Source organism: Podarcis liolepis (genome assembly GCF_965112155.1).
Source record: "Podarcis liolepis genome assembly, chromosome: 6".
Lineage (NCBI taxonomy): Eukaryota > Metazoa > Chordata > Lepidosauria > Squamata > Lacertidae > Podarcis > Podarcis liolepis.
In genome coordinates, this window is record NC_139559.1 from 4,543,461 (window position 1) to 4,560,217 (window position 16,757).

The window sequence follows — 16,757 nt, forward strand, 5'->3', positions numbered from 1 at the left end:
CCAGACTTTCAGTCCTGTATAGTTTCTTGCTTTCTATTATTGGTCTGCTGCTCTACTTGTTTGGCCAAAACACTCTACTTTTGCCTGAAACACTCTTCTGCTCTATGTGATCCTTGTGATTTTCAGATGAATTTTCATAATTAATTGTTAATATTTTATTATCTGATATTTTAATGTTAGGGACGCGGGTGGCGCTGTGGGTTAAACCACAGAGCCTAGGACTTGCCGATCAGAAGGTCGGCGGTTCGAATCCCCGCGACAGGGTGAGCTCCCATTGCTCGGTCCCTGCTCCTGCCCACCTAGCAGTTCGAAAGCACTTCAAAGTGCAAGTAGATAAATAGGTACCACTCCAGCGGGAAGGTAAACGGTGTTTCCGTGCGCTGCTCTGGTTCGCCAGAAGCGGCTTAGTCATGCTGGCCACATGACCTGGAAGCTGTACACCGGCTCCCTCGGCCAATAAAGTGAGATGAGCGCCACAACCCAGAGTCGGTTACGACTGGACCTAATGGTCAGGGGTCCCTTTACCTTTACCTTTATTTTAATGTTGCAGTGGTTTTGAATATTGTTTTTACTGCAAGATGCTTTGAAAAGCAGTCTGTAAGCATAAATAAATAAGTTTACATCTCCTACAAAAGAGGCTGCTGAATTGGAACTTATCAAGAACTGCGATTCTATCCATTTAGGCCTGAATCAAGTTCATGATTTCCTCTCCCACCACTGCTGTTTATTAACTTAACAGTGAGAGGGCGTGTTATCATCCATTACTGCCACTGTGAATGGTCTCTTTGCTTCTCAAGTACTCCACGAAATTGTCAGACTCTAGTTTATTTTATTTGCATTTCATTTCTATTCCATCTCACTCTTTACAGTTTTTACTCCCTCTATATCCAAGTACTCATGTCAACACTTCATGCGTCTGGTGAAGAAGACTCTAGTCAATGAGAGCTTATGCCATAATAACGGACTCACTTATGGACTCACTGTTAAGACCATATTCACGGAAGACAATCTTACTCAGCTACAAGTGATCGCCAAAGAAGAAGATGCCACAAAAAACCTGTTCATCCAACAACCACGTTGCTGTTTTTGCTGTTGGACTCACAGAGCCATCTCTGGAAATAACTCACCTGCTGTATTATCAGTCGGAAGCTCTTGGAGTAAAGAAAATTCTTCCTCCATGTTGAGGTCCGTAAGAACGTGGTCATTTGGCTCAGCTCCAAGAACAGCATCTTAAGGAAAAATGGACTTAACAATTGGTTTACAAGATACTGTTACTTTATACATTGGGGTGGGTGTGGGGATTTACCAGACAGCTGTGTTAGGGCTTATCTGGGAGAAAGATTCCAGGAAAGCAAGGCAAGCAGGCAGGCTGGATAACACCAGGCACCAACTCCTATTCCAGCTAGAATGGTTCCTCCTCCTACAGACTAATCTACCACTAGCTGCCCTGGAAAAAGATTTCAACAAAGCAGGGAAGGCGGGCAAACAAGGCATTAGCCACCCCCACCCCACCCTCACTATTACCTAATTCAAGGCAGCAGGTACCACCCCCTCACACAAATACGTGTTCACCACACCCTAAACCCACACAATCATAAGTCCATTCTGTATTTTACTAAGTACATACATGTATTCAAAATTGTTTATAATGTACAATTTTATGAGGGGTGGGGTTTGCCTTTATATTGCCCCATATTTAGAAGGTAGTGTAGAAATGTCAGATCATAATTTCTGAAGTGCAGGACTGGGCAGTGGCTCATGCTTAAGTCACGTAAATTTCCTTTCAGGGTGGGAAATTCAGGAAAAGCTCCCACTTACTTGTGCCTATTGGATTTTGTTCATACGTACCAATCATATCGCCTGCAGTTCCTTCATCTCCAAACCCATCGTACTTGAATGAATTGGCATCTTCAGCAAATGCAGTTTTGTCTTCAGTGAAGCTCAAAAAACTGTGATCAGTCAAGAGGCCACCAGAACTAGCCAATATGCTGTCATTGAGAAAGCTTTGCTGCCTCGGCATTTCAATTTCTTCACCTGAAAAAGGACATATGAAGGGCTAGTGGTGACTTCTCCCTCTCCCTCTACCCTGCAAGTGAGTGTGTGGTTTCAAGTGTATATAAATATGGATACAGATACACACAAGACATATGGCATACAGCAGGATGGATAAAAAAATCAACATTTTAAGTTTAATATTGACCTTTAATTTCACTATAATTTTCTTCAAAACATCTTTTAAAAAATAAAACAGTTTTGAATCAATCAAATGCAAAAAAGGAAGAAAAAAAAAGAATTAAACCTACATGTAACCTCTGAAAGTGAAGACTGAATCATCATCATATATTAAACACATTGAGGGTCTAACAAGATGTGAAATGTACAACCACATATCTGGCTTTCTATTTTCATTTTAAAAATACCAAGCCATGGGCATAGCCAAGAGGGAGGCAGGGGGGCAGCTGCCCCCCCTCGATTAAGTAAAACAATAGAAATACTTATCTAACAGAGCAATCACATGGGTTCTGCCCCCCCCCAACAAAGTCCTGCCCCTGCTAACAAAAATCCTGGCTATGCCCATGTACCAGGTCTGGGTCTGGGGGAATAAGGCAGAGGGAGATTCTCCCCTGTGCTGCGCTTCCAATGAAAATCACTATTTGCTCTGGATGGGATGCTGCCATTAGTTGACAGTGGCATCTTCTCTCTGAAGGTGTACAACATCTGAGTGGGATTTTCATCAATATCAAAGGTTAAAATCAGCCAAGCAGAAATTTGCCTCCTGCTCAAGCTGATATAATTCTTTAGTGCAAAAGGCATGCCGGCTGCCTGATTAAAAAACAGATCCATTCTTTGGTGTGGTACTCAGTTCATAATTTTCAGTCATCAGCAACGGTGATTCTAGATGAGGCCTTTATATTGAAAATGGGCCAATTAGAACCTAACACAGAATCATAGAATTGTACAGAGGGGACCCTGAGGATCATCCAGTCCAACCCCCTGCAATGCAGGGATATGCAGCTGTCCCATACGGGGATCGAACCTGCAACCTTGGCGTTATCAGTACTACACCCCAACCAAGTGAGCATTCATATTCTGACTTTTGAAGAAAGAACAGCCGCCTCACCAAAACTACCACCGTGGAGAAGTAGATCCCGTCTATAATCCTCTTCCAGCAAAGTGATGTCCTCAGCTCTGCTCTGGTTCAGTGTAAAATGTTCAGCAACATCAATGGCACTAAGGAGAAAAATGTGACTTTATCTGGAAAGAAGGGATTCAACTGAAAAAGTGTGCTTGTATGTGTTATATAACAGGGGCATATTTTGCTTACAACTCCTAACATCCAATGAACTAAGATGAACTAAGGCGGGCAGCGGCTGGAGGGCAGCTCCTCCGGCAGGGAAGAGGCGGAGGCTGGACGTGGTGCCTCCCGGCTCAGCTGGCAGCTTCGTGCCATGGCAGACGGAGGCTCCGGAAGTGGCACTGCTTCGGCGCGGCATGGCGGAGGTAGGTGAGGGTGGCGAGCTGATGCCAGGAGGCCCCATGTCCAGCCTCCGCCTCTTCCCTGGTGCCCTCCAGAACTTGCCGCCCCGGTGTCACTAGCCTCTATGGGTAAGATGCCCCTGTTTGTATCCCTACCACAGACTTTGTCAACCTAGTGCCCTCCAGCTGTTATGAACTACAGTTTGCAATCATAAACATAACACTGACTTTCTGCCAAAGCACTCCAAGAGAAAAACACTCAGTAAATACAGCACTGCTTTTATTACTATTTTCATTCATTGGGGGTTTCTATAATACACATATTATGAACATAGTGATATTGGACTGCCCCAGTGTATTGCTCTGGCAGTAATAATCATGCTTACCTTTAAAAAAAATTAAATTCTTCTGTCCAGATAAATCATGCAAAATGCCCAAAGTGACAGATATTTGGAAACAATCATGGACCCACATCTTTCTCACATGAGGATGAGTCATCCATGTGAAAATCTGCCAACCATAGATGCATCCCAAGGAAACTTCAAAAAACAAGCAAACTGAAAAGCACGTACTTCACCTCAGGGAGTTGTGTGTCAAAATCATCAAATACTTCAGGCAACGTGATGGCATCATAATTCAATTCTGAGTTCCCTTCTGGGAGATCAACAAGTCCTAAAGAGAGATACAGCACAGGATTAATTGTCGTATGCTGAAATTGTATTTATTATATATGTATCCTGCAGGATATAAAGGTACAAGTAATTGTCCAAGGGCATAAAATATGTTAAAAACAAAGCTGGGGCAGTGTCATTCACATTTGTGTGTCATTTCCTATTCAAGATAGCAAAGGATTGATAAGCGTTAATTAAGCAAAAGCATAAGAGGAACAATCCATTCTACTGAATATGAAAATGCAGGTGAACACTGAAAGCCCCAATCGTACAAGGAATCACCAGACTGGGATGAAACTTAACTGTTATTCATGTCAATAATCTGCAGCAGGCTCTCCAGTGGTTTTCAGTGGATAAGTGGCCACTTAGAGAACAATCTTATACCTGTCCACTCAGAGGTAAGTCCCTTTCAGTTCAATGGGGCTTACTGTCAAGTAACTGAATACAGTGGTGCCCCGCAAGACGAATGCCTCGCAAGACGGAAAACCCGCTAGACGAAAGGGTTTTCCGTTTTGGAGGTGCTTCGCAAAACGAATTTCCTATGGGCTTGCTTCGCAAGACGACAATGTCTTGCGAGTTCCTGCGGGTTTTTTCCCCTCCCCCCCCTTTTCTAAGCTGCTAAGCCGCTTATCAGCTGATCCGATCAGCAGATAAGCCGCTAAAAGCCACTAATAGCGCTAATCCGTCAATGGGCTTGCTTTGCAAGACGAAAAAACCGCTAGACGAAGAGAATCACAGAACGGATTCTTTTCGTCTTGCGAGGCACCACTGTATGGGACTGTAACCTGCATCATCAATATAAAAATTCTTTCTAATCCTCTAGTCTTACTTGAACTGCAAGACCCACGGATAATGGGTGCTGCAGACCATTCCTTGTTCTGAAAGAACAGCTATGAATTGCCAAGTTACTAATACCTTTTGGAGTCCACAAAAAGATATAATTTGCTATAGGATGCAAAGAAATCTAACTGCTCCCCCGGTATGTAGTAATGCATAAGAAACCCCAGGTGAATAGTGGATGCAAGCATACCTGGACGAAAGGCTGACTGCATTTTAAGCAGAGCTTCATTGCAGTCGGACAAGAGGTACTTGGTTTTCCTGTGGTAGATCCGCACCACTCCTAACAAGAGGTGTCCTGAGGTTCGCAGGGCAAGTTTAAACTTGGAAGAAATGTTTACATTATTTAATACTGATGTTTGTGGGAAAGAACACGATAAATAAGAACATAAGAGACCTGCTGAATCTGACCAAAGTTAATTTAGTTCGGCATCTTGCTTCTTACAGGGGTCCCCCAGATGCTTCTGGGAAGCCCATAAAACAGGACATGAAGAGGAATAGTTCTCCCACCCGACCCCCAGAAACTGGTATTCAATGACGTATTGCTTCTGAACCACCTCGGTTCAGTCACTGACAGACCTATCCGCCATGAATTTCACTACCCTCTCCCCCCACCCCTCTTTTAAAGCCATCTAAGCTAGTGGCCAGGGACATGGATGGTGCTGTGGGTTTAACCACAGAGCCTAGGACTTGCCTAGGTCGGCGGTTCGAATCCCCACAACGGGGTGAGCTCCTGTTGCTCGGTCCCTGCTCCTGCCCACCTAGCAGTTCGAAAGCATGTCAAAGTGCAAGTAGATAAATAGATACCGCTCCAGTGGGAAGGTAGACAGCGTTTCTGTGTGCTGCTCTGGTTCGCCAGAAGCAGCTTAGTCATGCTGGCCACATGACCCGGAAGCTGTACGCCGGCTCCCTCGGCCAATAAAGCGAGATGAGCACCGCAACCCCAGAGTCGGCCACGACTGGACCTAATGGTCAGGGGTCCCTTTACCCTTTTAAGCTAGTGGCCATGATTATATTCTGCGGCTATAATTTCAATAAATGAATTATGCTTTGCAATATGGATTACCCTCTTCTTTTGTCTATCCTGAATTCACTGCTAATCAGTAGCATTGGATTCCCCCGAGTTCAAGAATCATGGGACAGGAGGAAAAATTATCTTCATTTTTCCCTCACCATGTTTAATTTTATGAACTGCTATTATGTTTGCCCTTTGTTGTCTGTTTTCTCAACAAGCCCTAAATACTTTAAGCTTCTGTTGCATCTCAATAACTAACTAGTTATATAAGTCTTGTAGCTATTTAAAAAACAACAACAGTAAAACAGTAAACAGATGTAACAAGTATAAAGATGTGACAAGTTGATAGGAATGATAGAGGCAGCCAACAGGATGCCAACATTATGCCCTCTAGTTGTTTTGAACTACAACTCCTATAAGTACTGCCAATGTTCAGGGATGAAGGAAGATGTGGTCCAAGAATATTTGCACACCTCACCACAAGTGAAAGGCAGTATCTTCTATTTTGACTGCTACAAAGAGGAGCAAACATCTTAATATAATAAATGTGCATCTGGCTGATGGTACTCCTTTAAAAGGTAAAGGGACACCTGACCATTAGGTCCAGTCGTGGCCGACTCTGGGGTTGCGGCGCTCATCTCACTTTACTGGCTGAGGGAGCCGGCGTACAGCTTCCGGGTCATGTGGCCAGCAGGACTAAGCCGCTTGTGGCGAACCAGAGCAGCGCACGGAAACACCATTTACCTTCCCGCCGGAGCGGTACCTATTTATCTACTTGCACTTTGATGTGCTTTTGAACTGCTAGGTTGGCAGGAGCAGGGACTGAGCAATGGAAGCTCACCCCGTTGCGGGGATTCGAAATGTACTCCTTTAGAATGCTTCAAACCAGGTAACTCCCAGGTAACGAGAAAATTTCACCTTCTGAGGTGTCCCAAGAAGTAACTGTCTTCCTACCCTTTTTATTGTTCTTTTTATATTTTAGTAATTGTCAGGGCTGCCGCCCAGTCCCAGCTCACATAGGACCAAGTCAGCCAGCGTTCAGTTTCAAAGAGTCTTTATTGGATTACAGGTTCCATTTCCAAACTGCAACGTGCAGCCCTACTTCTTCTAGGTCAGAACGACGAAGACCCGTCTGAGTCTCCGCCTCTAGCGCACCAGCTTAATACCCTAGCCTTGCTCCACCTCCTGCGCCTTTCCTTCCGTCTCTGGGTCCTCCTGCCCCCCTGGGTCTCTCCCTTCCTACTCTCTTCTGACGCGGACCCCCCTGACCCTTCCGCCTCCTTGCGGCGGGCTTTGGGACCCGGTTCACTCTCTGGGCTGCTGACTGCGCCAGCTTCCGTTACATTTGAACTTGGCGCGCACGCCCAACTCTCCACTTTCCTCTTGATTGTTTCCTCGCTCCCCGAGGTGGGCGTGACTACTCCTGACTCATGCCCTCCCTCCTTCTGAAAGTCTCCGGAGCCCGATATCTGGTCCCCTTTCTCCCCGCTGCTCCCGGCTGGGAACGTGGGTCCCGATCTCCAACTGCTGCTTTCTGATCCCTCTCTGGACCCTTCTTCCTGGGGTGTCCCCCTGCTCTCCCCCCTTGCTCTGGCTGCTGGCGCTCCCTTCTGGGAATCCTCGGACTCGCTAGACAGGCTCGGTGATCTCGGGTCGTCATCCCCACTCATCCTTCCTTCGTATTCCTCCCCCTCGCTCTCTGTCTCCTCCCTTCTCTGCGTCTCTGCTCCTGAACCCCTGACAGTAATCAACAAAGTGTGCAGTGACATATACCCCATAACAATGGGTAAAACCTTAGGGACATTTCTACAGCAGATTTTTATGAGACATCTCAGTGAGGATCAAACCTTTGGGCAGAGAATATTTTCAATAGTCTTCTCTAAATTGCATTCAAATATATGAGATTTTTTGAGTTTCTTATCCCAGTGAGCAGCCAACCATATCTTGGCCAAAGGCCCACGGTTATTCATAAGCAGCTGCGTGTAGAACATTTTGCCAAGACTGTGTTCTTTAACTTGATGAGCTGAAGGGGGGAAAACAGAACAACATACGGTATATTAAATGCTGAATGTGGCATTTTTGTATCATTTTCAAAGCTATTAAGCAAAAACAAAACAAAAAAACCCAACAACCTTGATTTGCAGTGAATGATTTGGAAGAGAGGGACGCTGTTTTTGTTTAAGATTTCCAAGCTCTGCAGGCTTGCAAATTGTTTTAAACAAATGGCTGTGTACAAAAGCTAGGTAGCTTTATAACAAAAACAAAGAAGGTTGATTAGCTACTTCTGTACATAATATCATTTGTACATATTTCATATCAATCTCCATGCAAGACTGTTGCACGCCACCTCAATCTCTCAGTGTTGAGAGATTCCAGGGGTTCCAGGCACTTAAACCAGGGTTTAGGCTTCCTTTTGGGAATGAGGCACAGCAGAGACTATGGTGCCGCTGTGATATATGGTTCCTTTACACATATTTACAACCTGAGCTTCAGAGCGTCAACATTACAAAAGAGTCTTTTTTAAATCTCAGCCACAGCCTTGGATTCAGCAGAAATAAAACATTGTGCTCTGCATCTCTGGCTTTCCAACCTGCAGCTAGAATTCTGGGCCACATCAAACGCCAACTTTGTCCTAACTAAGAGCTGGAGAAGCCCCCCCCCCCCCAATTTGCCATCTGGCACAGAGCCCCCCTCATTTGTTTGTTTAATGGCTCATCACCTGAACACAGGACTATAGCCTGGCTTGTATTTTAACACTTGTTGGGTCCAGGGATTAGAAAGGGTCTGGCACCCAGTTTAACACCCCCAAGCCTCGATTATATTCTAACACTGCAGCCAGGAATTTAGAGGAGTCAGGCAGCCTCAAACTCATAACAATTGCAACAAATAACCACCCAAAACAGTACATCAGAAAAACATATATGCAAATTTTCTGAAACATCAAGGTTGGTATCCAACAAAAGCATACTCACAATAGACCCATTTAAATCAACAGAAAAGTTCCTCAGGTCCATTAAATTCAGTGGGTCTACTTAAGAGTATGACGGTAAACAATTTTTATGCTATTTGAAAACAATAAAACGTGAGATTTATAGAATGTAAATCAATAAACTGTGTGCCATTTGCCAAGGCTACAATATTTCTAAGCATTTTCACCTGGAAGTTGAAGCACTGAACAAGCCTATACTGTATGCACCTACTCAAAAGTAAGTCCGGAGAGATTAACTTGCAGGTGAAGTGTCTAAGATTGTAGCTGAAGCTTGGGACATTCCTGCAAAATAAAGTAATAATTTTATTATTTATACCCCAGCCACTCTGGCTGGCTCCCTACACACACACACAAACAAAAACAGTTAGATGTAGTTTCGGGCTCTGTTAGGTAGTGTAGTTTCACCCTGGGCCAACAGGGGGATACTGTATATAGTTTTCACTCAGGTCTGTAGATAGTTTTCACTCAGGTCCGCAGCAGTTATTTTAGGCGGGAACTCTGGGCTGCTGTGGTTACAATGTTGACAGCCGGCTGCCTATAAATACAGGCCGGCTGAGCTGTTCGTAGTCAGTTCTTTTCCAGCTTACCATAATAAAGAGCTACTTGAAGAAATCGCTGTGCCGGCTGCTATGTCAACCCACGACTTAACACTGGCGACGAGGATGGGATTGATGGACATCAGAGCACAGCCAGATGCGGCCAGCCTCTGAACTGAGCTGAATTACTGAGCTGAATCACAGAGCGAAATCACTGAGCGAAATCACTGGGCAGAACCAATTCAGAGCTGACTGTTCTGGCTAGAGCACTGTGTTCCATCCATCGCCCTTCACGCCGGCATCGGAATCATGGCTTCACTTGTGCCTCTACCGCCGTTTGCGCCAGCCTCTGAATCGTGGGACTCCTACCTCGCTCGGTTCGACTGCTACCTCCAAGCCAACGAGCTGACAGCAGTATCAAAGGATCGGAAGCGGGGCCTATTCCTCAGCCTCTGTGGGCCTGAGGTGTTTGAGACGGCCCGAGCGTTGGTTGCGCCTGAAGCAGTCCAGGCAACACCATGGGACACGATCCAAGAGAAGCTCCGCAACCACTACGCACCAAAGCCGTCCAAGATTGCTGCCCGCCATGCGTTCTACCACCGGAACCAGGCAGAGGGGGAGTCAATCAACAACTACACCACCGCCCTGCGACAGGCTGCAATGCACTGTGAGTTCCGAGACTTAGACGATGCCCTGATGGATCGAATCGTCTGCGGGGTCCGGGACATCCATCTGCAACGGCGCCTCCTAGCCAAGCCAGACCTCACGCTACAGAAAGCCATTGAGGAGGCTGTGGCCTCAGAAGCTGCTGAACGCTCCGCCCAGGAGATCCGCAAGTCCAGCAGCCCGCGTCTTGCTAGGGAGCCAGTTCCGGTGCATCATGAAGAGGCCAGCAGTGAGGAGGCATCCTCCAGTGAAGATGATGACGTGCACCAGACAAAGCGGGAGCGCAGGAAGTTCCAACAGAAGTCCAAGGGCCAACCGGAATGTGCTGGCTGCGGAGGCAACCATTCCCGTGCCAAGTGTCGATTCAGAGACGCCATCTGTAGGAAGTGTTCCAGAAGGGGCCACATCGCTAAGGTCTGCCGATCGGCTCCGTCTGACACCCCCCCTTCATCGACTCGCAAGTCCAAGTCTTCACTCCAGTCTGCCAAGGAAAGTTGTTTCGCTCTCACCAACTGCCGCTGCCCGTCTGGAACCACGATTGGCCAAACCGACTCGCCTACGCGACGCAAGCTGAACGTCACGGTGCTCATTGAAGGAGCTCCATGTGACATGGAGATCGACACCGGGTCTGCCCTGTCCATCGTGTCATGGAGCACCATCAAAAGACTGGTACCCAGAGTGTCCAAAAGGCAACTCGACTCTCACCGCGTACACCTGAGAGACTACCAGGGAAACGACATTCCCGTGGTAGGCGTTGGCCGGTTCCGGATCGCCTTCAAGGATTTTTCGGGCCTGCTCCGGTTGGTGGTGGTCGAAGGTCAGCGGCCAAGCCTCCTAGGGCTAGACTGGTTTGATGCCCTTGGCCTGGAAGTCACCGGCATCAACTGCATCTCTAACGCAGAGACTGAGGGTCTGGTCAAAGACTTTGCCGAGGTTTTTGACGGCACCTTGGGCCAATATACAGGTACGCCCATCTCCTTTAGCCTTGATCCACAAGTCGCCCCCATCAAGCTAAAGCCACGCCGGGTTCCCTTTGCTCTCAAGGCTAAGGTGGACGAACAACTGGACAAACTGATCGCCCAAGGAGTTTTGGAGCCGGTTGACCACGCAAAGTGGGAAACCCCCATCGTCACGCCTGTCAAGCCAGATGGCTCGGTGAGAATCTGCGCTGACTACAAGTGCACGATCAACAAGGCACTTCAGCAGCACGCTTATCCGGTTCCTGTTGTCCAACACCTGCTGCATTCCCTGGGTGAGGGTAAGGTCTTCGCTAAGCTGGACCTTGCCCAAGCCTATCAACAACTGCCAGTCGATGATGCCACTGCTGAAGCCCAGACGATCGTCACCCACCGGGGGGCTTTCCGTTGCCGCCGGTTGCAGTTCGGGGTGAGTGTGGCTCCTGGCATCTTCCAAAGCCTTATGGAGCGTCTCCTGCAAGGGCTTCCGGGCGTGGTACCATATTTTGATGACGTCTTGGTGTCTGCAGACTCACACCAGCAGCTGTTTGAGCGCCTCCGTGCCGTGCTGACCAGGTTCCAGGAGGCCGGGCTCAAGGTAAAGAGGGAGAAGTGCCAGATCGCCGTTCCACAGGTAGAGTTCCTGGGCTATCTTATCGATGCCTCCGGTCTTCATCCAACCACATCCAAGATCCGCGCTATCCAGCAGGCCCCCACCCCAAAGAACAAAACGGAGTTGCAGGCATTCCTGGGGCTGCTGAACTTTTATAACATGTTCCTGCCCCACAAAGCCACAGTGGCTGAGCCTCTTCACCGACTCCTTAGCACTAAGACGCCTTGGGCCTGGGGTCATCGGGAGACGGCGGCCTTCAACGCGGTCAAGGCTCTCCTTTCTTCAGACAGTGTGCTGGTACAGTACAGTGAATCCAGGCCGCTGGTCCTTGCCTGCGACGCCTCACCTTTTGGCATCGGTGCTGTCCTTAGTCACCGTTTTCCAGATGGAAGAGAAGCACCGCTCGCCTACTTTTCCAGGACACTATCTCCGACAGAACGGAATTACAGCCAGCTCGACAAGGAGGCATTGGCACTTGTGGCTGGAGTGAAGAGGTTCCATGAATACCTCTATGGCAGGACTTTTGACCTCATCACTGACCACAAGCCACTCCTGGGCCTCCTCGCCGGTGATCGTCCAACTCCACCGGTCCTCTCACCACGCATGCTGCGATGGACTGTTTTCCTGGCTGCCTACCACTACCGGCTCATCCATCGCCCGGGGAAATCGATGGGCCATGCCGACGCCCTCAGCCGTTGCCCTCTTCCAGCATTTGTGGAAGACCCGGCTCCAGCTTCATCGCTCCTTCTGATTGAGGATCTTCCGGCAGCGCCTGTATCGGCTGCCACTGTGGCCTCCGCATCTGCCCAGGATCGCACCATCAGCCGGGTGCTCAACTGGGTGTGGAGGGGGTGGCCACAAGGGCCTTTTGCATCGGAGTTCCAGCCCTTCGCAACCAGACAACATGAACTCTCAGCTCATCGCGGCTGCCTGCTGTGGGGAGACCGCGTCGTGATTCCCCAGGGACTCCGTCAGCGCGTCCTGGAGGCTCTGCACGTTGGCCACCCGGGAATTGTCAAAATGAAGGCGTTGGCTCGGTGTTACGTCTGGTGGCCTAATATGGACGATGCCATCACTGCCTGGGTGTCCGCCTGTCAAGCGTGCCAGGAGTCGAGGCCTGCACCACCGGCAGCTAAGGGACACACCTGGGAGACGCCAAAGACACCCTGGTCGAGGGTGCACATCGATCTGGCTGGCCCCTTTCACGGCCGGACCTTTATGGTAGTGGTGGACGCCTATTCCAAATGGCTGGAGGTCGCCCTGATGCCCTCCACCACTACCGAAGCTGTCATCCGGGTGCTGCGAGGCCTGTTTGCAACGCATGGGTGTCCTGATGTCCTTGTCTCTGACAACGGACCGCAGTTCACATCAGGCACGTTTGAGCGGTATCTTTTGGGACTGGGCATCCGCCATGCCCTAACGGCACCCTTTCATCCATCCAGCAACGGGCAAGCGGAAAGAATGGTGCGCTCGACAAAAGAGGCACTGGCGCGCCTGGACCGGGGAGACTGGCATGAGCGGGTCGCCGAATACTTGTTCGTGCAACACATCACCCCTCATGCGGCCACAGGGAGGAGTCCTGCTGAACTGCTTATGGGCCGCCGCCTCAGGTCACCGCTCGACCGGCTACACCCAGACTTTGCCGTGGCTGAACCCCCAGGCTGTGCCAACGCACCACGGTCATTTGTCCCAGGAAACCAGGTCTTTGCCCGGAACTATGTGGGGGACATCCCTTGGGTGCCAGCCACAGTAGTGGGAGTCACTGGACCTCGCTCGTACCAGGTGGCACTCGAAGACGGACGCTTGTGGCGACGGCACATAGACCAGCTTAGGCGCAGGGTTGGGGACTTGGACACTACCGAGGTGCCCCCAACTGCGCTTGCGGCTCCAGAAGAGACATGTACAGATGGCGAGGCCCCACCTACACCTCCCTCGCAAACTGCCAGCGTGGAGCCGAACCAAGCCGTTTCAGAACAGACTCAGACCACTCCACTTGCGGAGGCTCCACCCACAGCAGCGGATCCAGGGGAGTTGGTTCCAACGCCACCTAGGGTCGCACCACAGCCTCAGCGAGAACTGTGTGGCCCTCTGGACTTGGCTACCAGTCCCCGGCGGTCTGGCAGAGTTTCCAAGCGCCCAACTTATTTAAAGGACTATGTTGTTGGACAGGTATCACTGTTGGTCTAAGTATGGGAAATGTAACCGATATGCTTTTGTGCTTAATTGAACCATTATGCGTAGTGCTGTATATAAGGAAACCATTACGATTGTAACTAACGCCTTATCTCGGTGGGGAGGGGTGTTAGGTAGTGTAGTTTCACCCTGGGCCAACAGGGGGATACTGTATATAGTTTTCACTCAGGTCTGTAGATAGTTTTCACTCAGGTCCGCAGCAGTTATTTTAGGCGGGAACTCTGGGCTGCTGTGGTTACAATGTTGACAGCCGGCTGCCTATAAATACAGGCCGGCTGAGCTGTTCGTAGTCAGTTCTTTTCCAGCTTACCATAATAAAGAGCTACTTGAAGAAATCGCTGTGCCGGCTGCTATGTCAACCCACGACTTAACAGGCTCAGTGTTTTGTTTTTAGGAATCACAAAGAAAAAACTAAAAACCCAGAACAGCAGAAGAAATGAAGCAGAAAAACAAAAACACCATATGCTTTTTTGAGAAGTACTAGAGTACGTACCAGAAGTTCTTGTGCTATAGTAGAACAAAAAGGATTAGGGCAAAACACGGAAGAGAGCGAGAACGAATGAAAAAAAGAACAATTTACTAAATCGTAAGGGTCTGTGTCCTGCAACTACAGGTCCCCAGGTTCATTGTGGAGAAAGCCATGTGTTTTAAAGGTACAGAGCACAATTCATACTGGCCACCACAAATCACCATTAAGTGAAGAACTGCAAAGAAGGCAATTGTGTTCCTGCATAGAAATGGCAGTATTAGGTTAGAAGCCCACAGTTCGGTGCTTTTTTTATGGGGGTACCCATACCAGTGACGGATTTACGTATAAGCTAAACAACCTAGGGTTCCACTCTATTGGGGATCCCCCCCCAAAAAAAAAAATAAAGGGGGATAAAACCTGGATTTTTCCAAAATAAAAGACAAAAAAAAAAAAATAAGTTATGTGCAAATGGCTTTAGATACCTATTAGGTCCATCAATTACCATATAGCATATATTCAACACAAAAAACAGTGACAATTTGTTGACAAAGGACAGCTGGCCATATAAAGGGCCCCATTACCTTCAGGAGCTGAGGGCCGCATCAAACCTAAATCCGGCCCTGCGTACCCCCTAAACATTTTGTGAATCTTTGTATCCATTTATTGTATTTATTTTTCCCAATTCCAACTATAAAATAGTGATTTTCTTGAGTCAAAATTAGAATATACCCCTAAACATTTTTTTTTATAGAATAAAAGCACTGGTTCTAAAATGCTTCCAGAGAGGCCTCGCTTCCCATGAATGGACACAAGGCGCCAGAGGACCTTGTATGATCGTCCCCTGGAATCGCAGAAGCTGCGAGGGACCCCCGAAGGTCATCCTTCCCAACCCGCCGCTGCGATGCGGGAATCGCAGAGGAAGAATCCCCGACCGTCGCGCCTATCCAACTTCTGCTTAAAAACCTCCAGGCGGTTTCCAACCAACCTTCCCAACGAATTCAAACACGAACTGAGAGAGAGAGAGAGGCCCGGGTCCGAAGCAAAGGGCAGCCAGGCGCGTGCACACGGAGGGGGCAGCCTTGATTCGGAGTGAGGCTGCTTTAAGAGAGGCAATGGAGACGGCTGCGTTCAATTACCACAGGAGTGGCGTGAGGAGGAGGAGGAGCTGCGGGAGACTGGGAGGCCCCTGAGGAGAAGGAAATTATTATTATTATTATTATTATTATTATTATTATTATTATTATTATTATTACTATTGGCTCAATAGAAAGGAGTGGAAGGAGGAGGGTTTGGGGAGCTCATGATTAAACGTGGACCCCACGTTGCAGGTTAATGTCAGCATTTATTTCTCCTCGTTATTATTAGTACTGAGTCGCTGATTTGGAAGGGACCCCTCAAGGCCATCCAACCTTTCCTTAACCCGTGAAGGGAAAAAGCCCGCCCCTTCCCCCAAGCCCTAGATTCCTATCATGGTTGAGTCCGGAAGGAAAACACCCGCCTCCCCTCGAGGGCGAGCGCGTCTCGTGTGAGTATCCCTACACGTGTCGGCGCTGAGGGGGCTGCCGATTCCGGACTTGAGGTGGTGTTGTTTTTTTTAAAGGCGGGTTTTAAGTGAGGCGAATATGAGGAGTCGGGGAAAGAATGTAAAAGAGGTACTGTATGAGGGAGTGCGCTAACAAGTCAGACTGTTCAGGAAACCGGTCAGAATTTTTTTAAAATAAGAGATTTTTGGCGCCTTTTTCTGAGGCGCTTGTGTGAAAAGGGGCGGGGCTTCGCGGGTAGCTTGGGGAGCTCGCCACGCATGCGCTCTCCCCGCTTGCGGACCCCGCCCCCTCGAGGTCTTTTCCCGGCCGAGGGAAAAGGGAGCTTCCGAGGGCTGCGCATGCGTGTCGTGATAGGCTCGTCTCTTTTATTATCGCCTCCCTCGCCCAGCTGCGCACGCGCAGCTCGTTTAAGGTGCGCTGGTCCTTGGTAGGTCGTGCGAGAGAGATGGAGGTGGGTGTTTCAAAGCGGGGCGGAGGAGGAAGACGGCATCCCGGCGCTGGAGACCTTAGCCCTGGCACCTGCAGAGGAATTGCATCAGCCCTTTCCAAATAAGCAAATTCTCATTGGTGGCTGGATCTTGGAATAGTTTATGTTTATTATTATTATTATTATTATTAAAATTTCTATTCTGCCTTTCATCCGAAGATCACAGGGTGGTTTACAATATAAAAACACAAAAATACATCACATAGTAATGACAAAAGCAGTATCCCCCCCATAGATCACCCAAAAAGTTGTTCCACTTTTTGGAGGGAGATCACAGGTAAAAATCCCCCCCCAAAAAAGAGGA

At 48.5% G+C, this 16,757-nt stretch overlaps 1 protein-coding gene and 1 long non-coding RNA gene across 8 annotated transcripts in view; one reads left to right on the forward strand and one right to left on the reverse strand.

Moving 5' to 3' along the window:
- RAD21L1 (RAD21 cohesin complex component like 1) overlaps nucleotides 1–16,391 on the reverse strand; it is a 38,556-nt gene extending 22,165 nt beyond the window's left edge. Inside the window, exons 1-8 of one of the 7 annotated variants that reach the window (XM_083507491.1) lie at nucleotides 16,100–16,391; nucleotides 9,201–9,271; nucleotides 7,848–8,023; nucleotides 5,179–5,308; nucleotides 4,050–4,149; nucleotides 3,122–3,231; nucleotides 1,849–2,034; nucleotides 1,128–1,229 (exon numbers count right to left, since the gene is read on the reverse strand). In XM_083507491.1, the coding sequence (XP_083363617.1) occupies nucleotides 1,128–1,229; nucleotides 1,849–2,034; nucleotides 3,122–3,231; nucleotides 4,050–4,149; nucleotides 5,179–5,308; nucleotides 7,848–7,991 (772 nt within the window). In that variant the 5' untranslated portion in view covers nucleotides 7,992–8,023; nucleotides 9,201–9,271; nucleotides 16,100–16,391. The other 6 variants (XM_083507489.1, XM_083507490.1, XM_083507493.1 and 3 more) reach the window with 6 other exon arrangements.
- LOC310708921 overlaps nucleotides 5,305–16,757 on the forward strand; it is a 51,017-nt gene continuing 39,564 nt past the window's right edge. Inside the window, exon 1 of the long non-coding RNA XR_014527214.1 lies at nucleotides 5,305–5,963. This is a non-coding gene — a long non-coding RNA (uncharacterized lncRNA). The remainder of the gene's footprint in view (nucleotides 5,964–16,757) is intronic.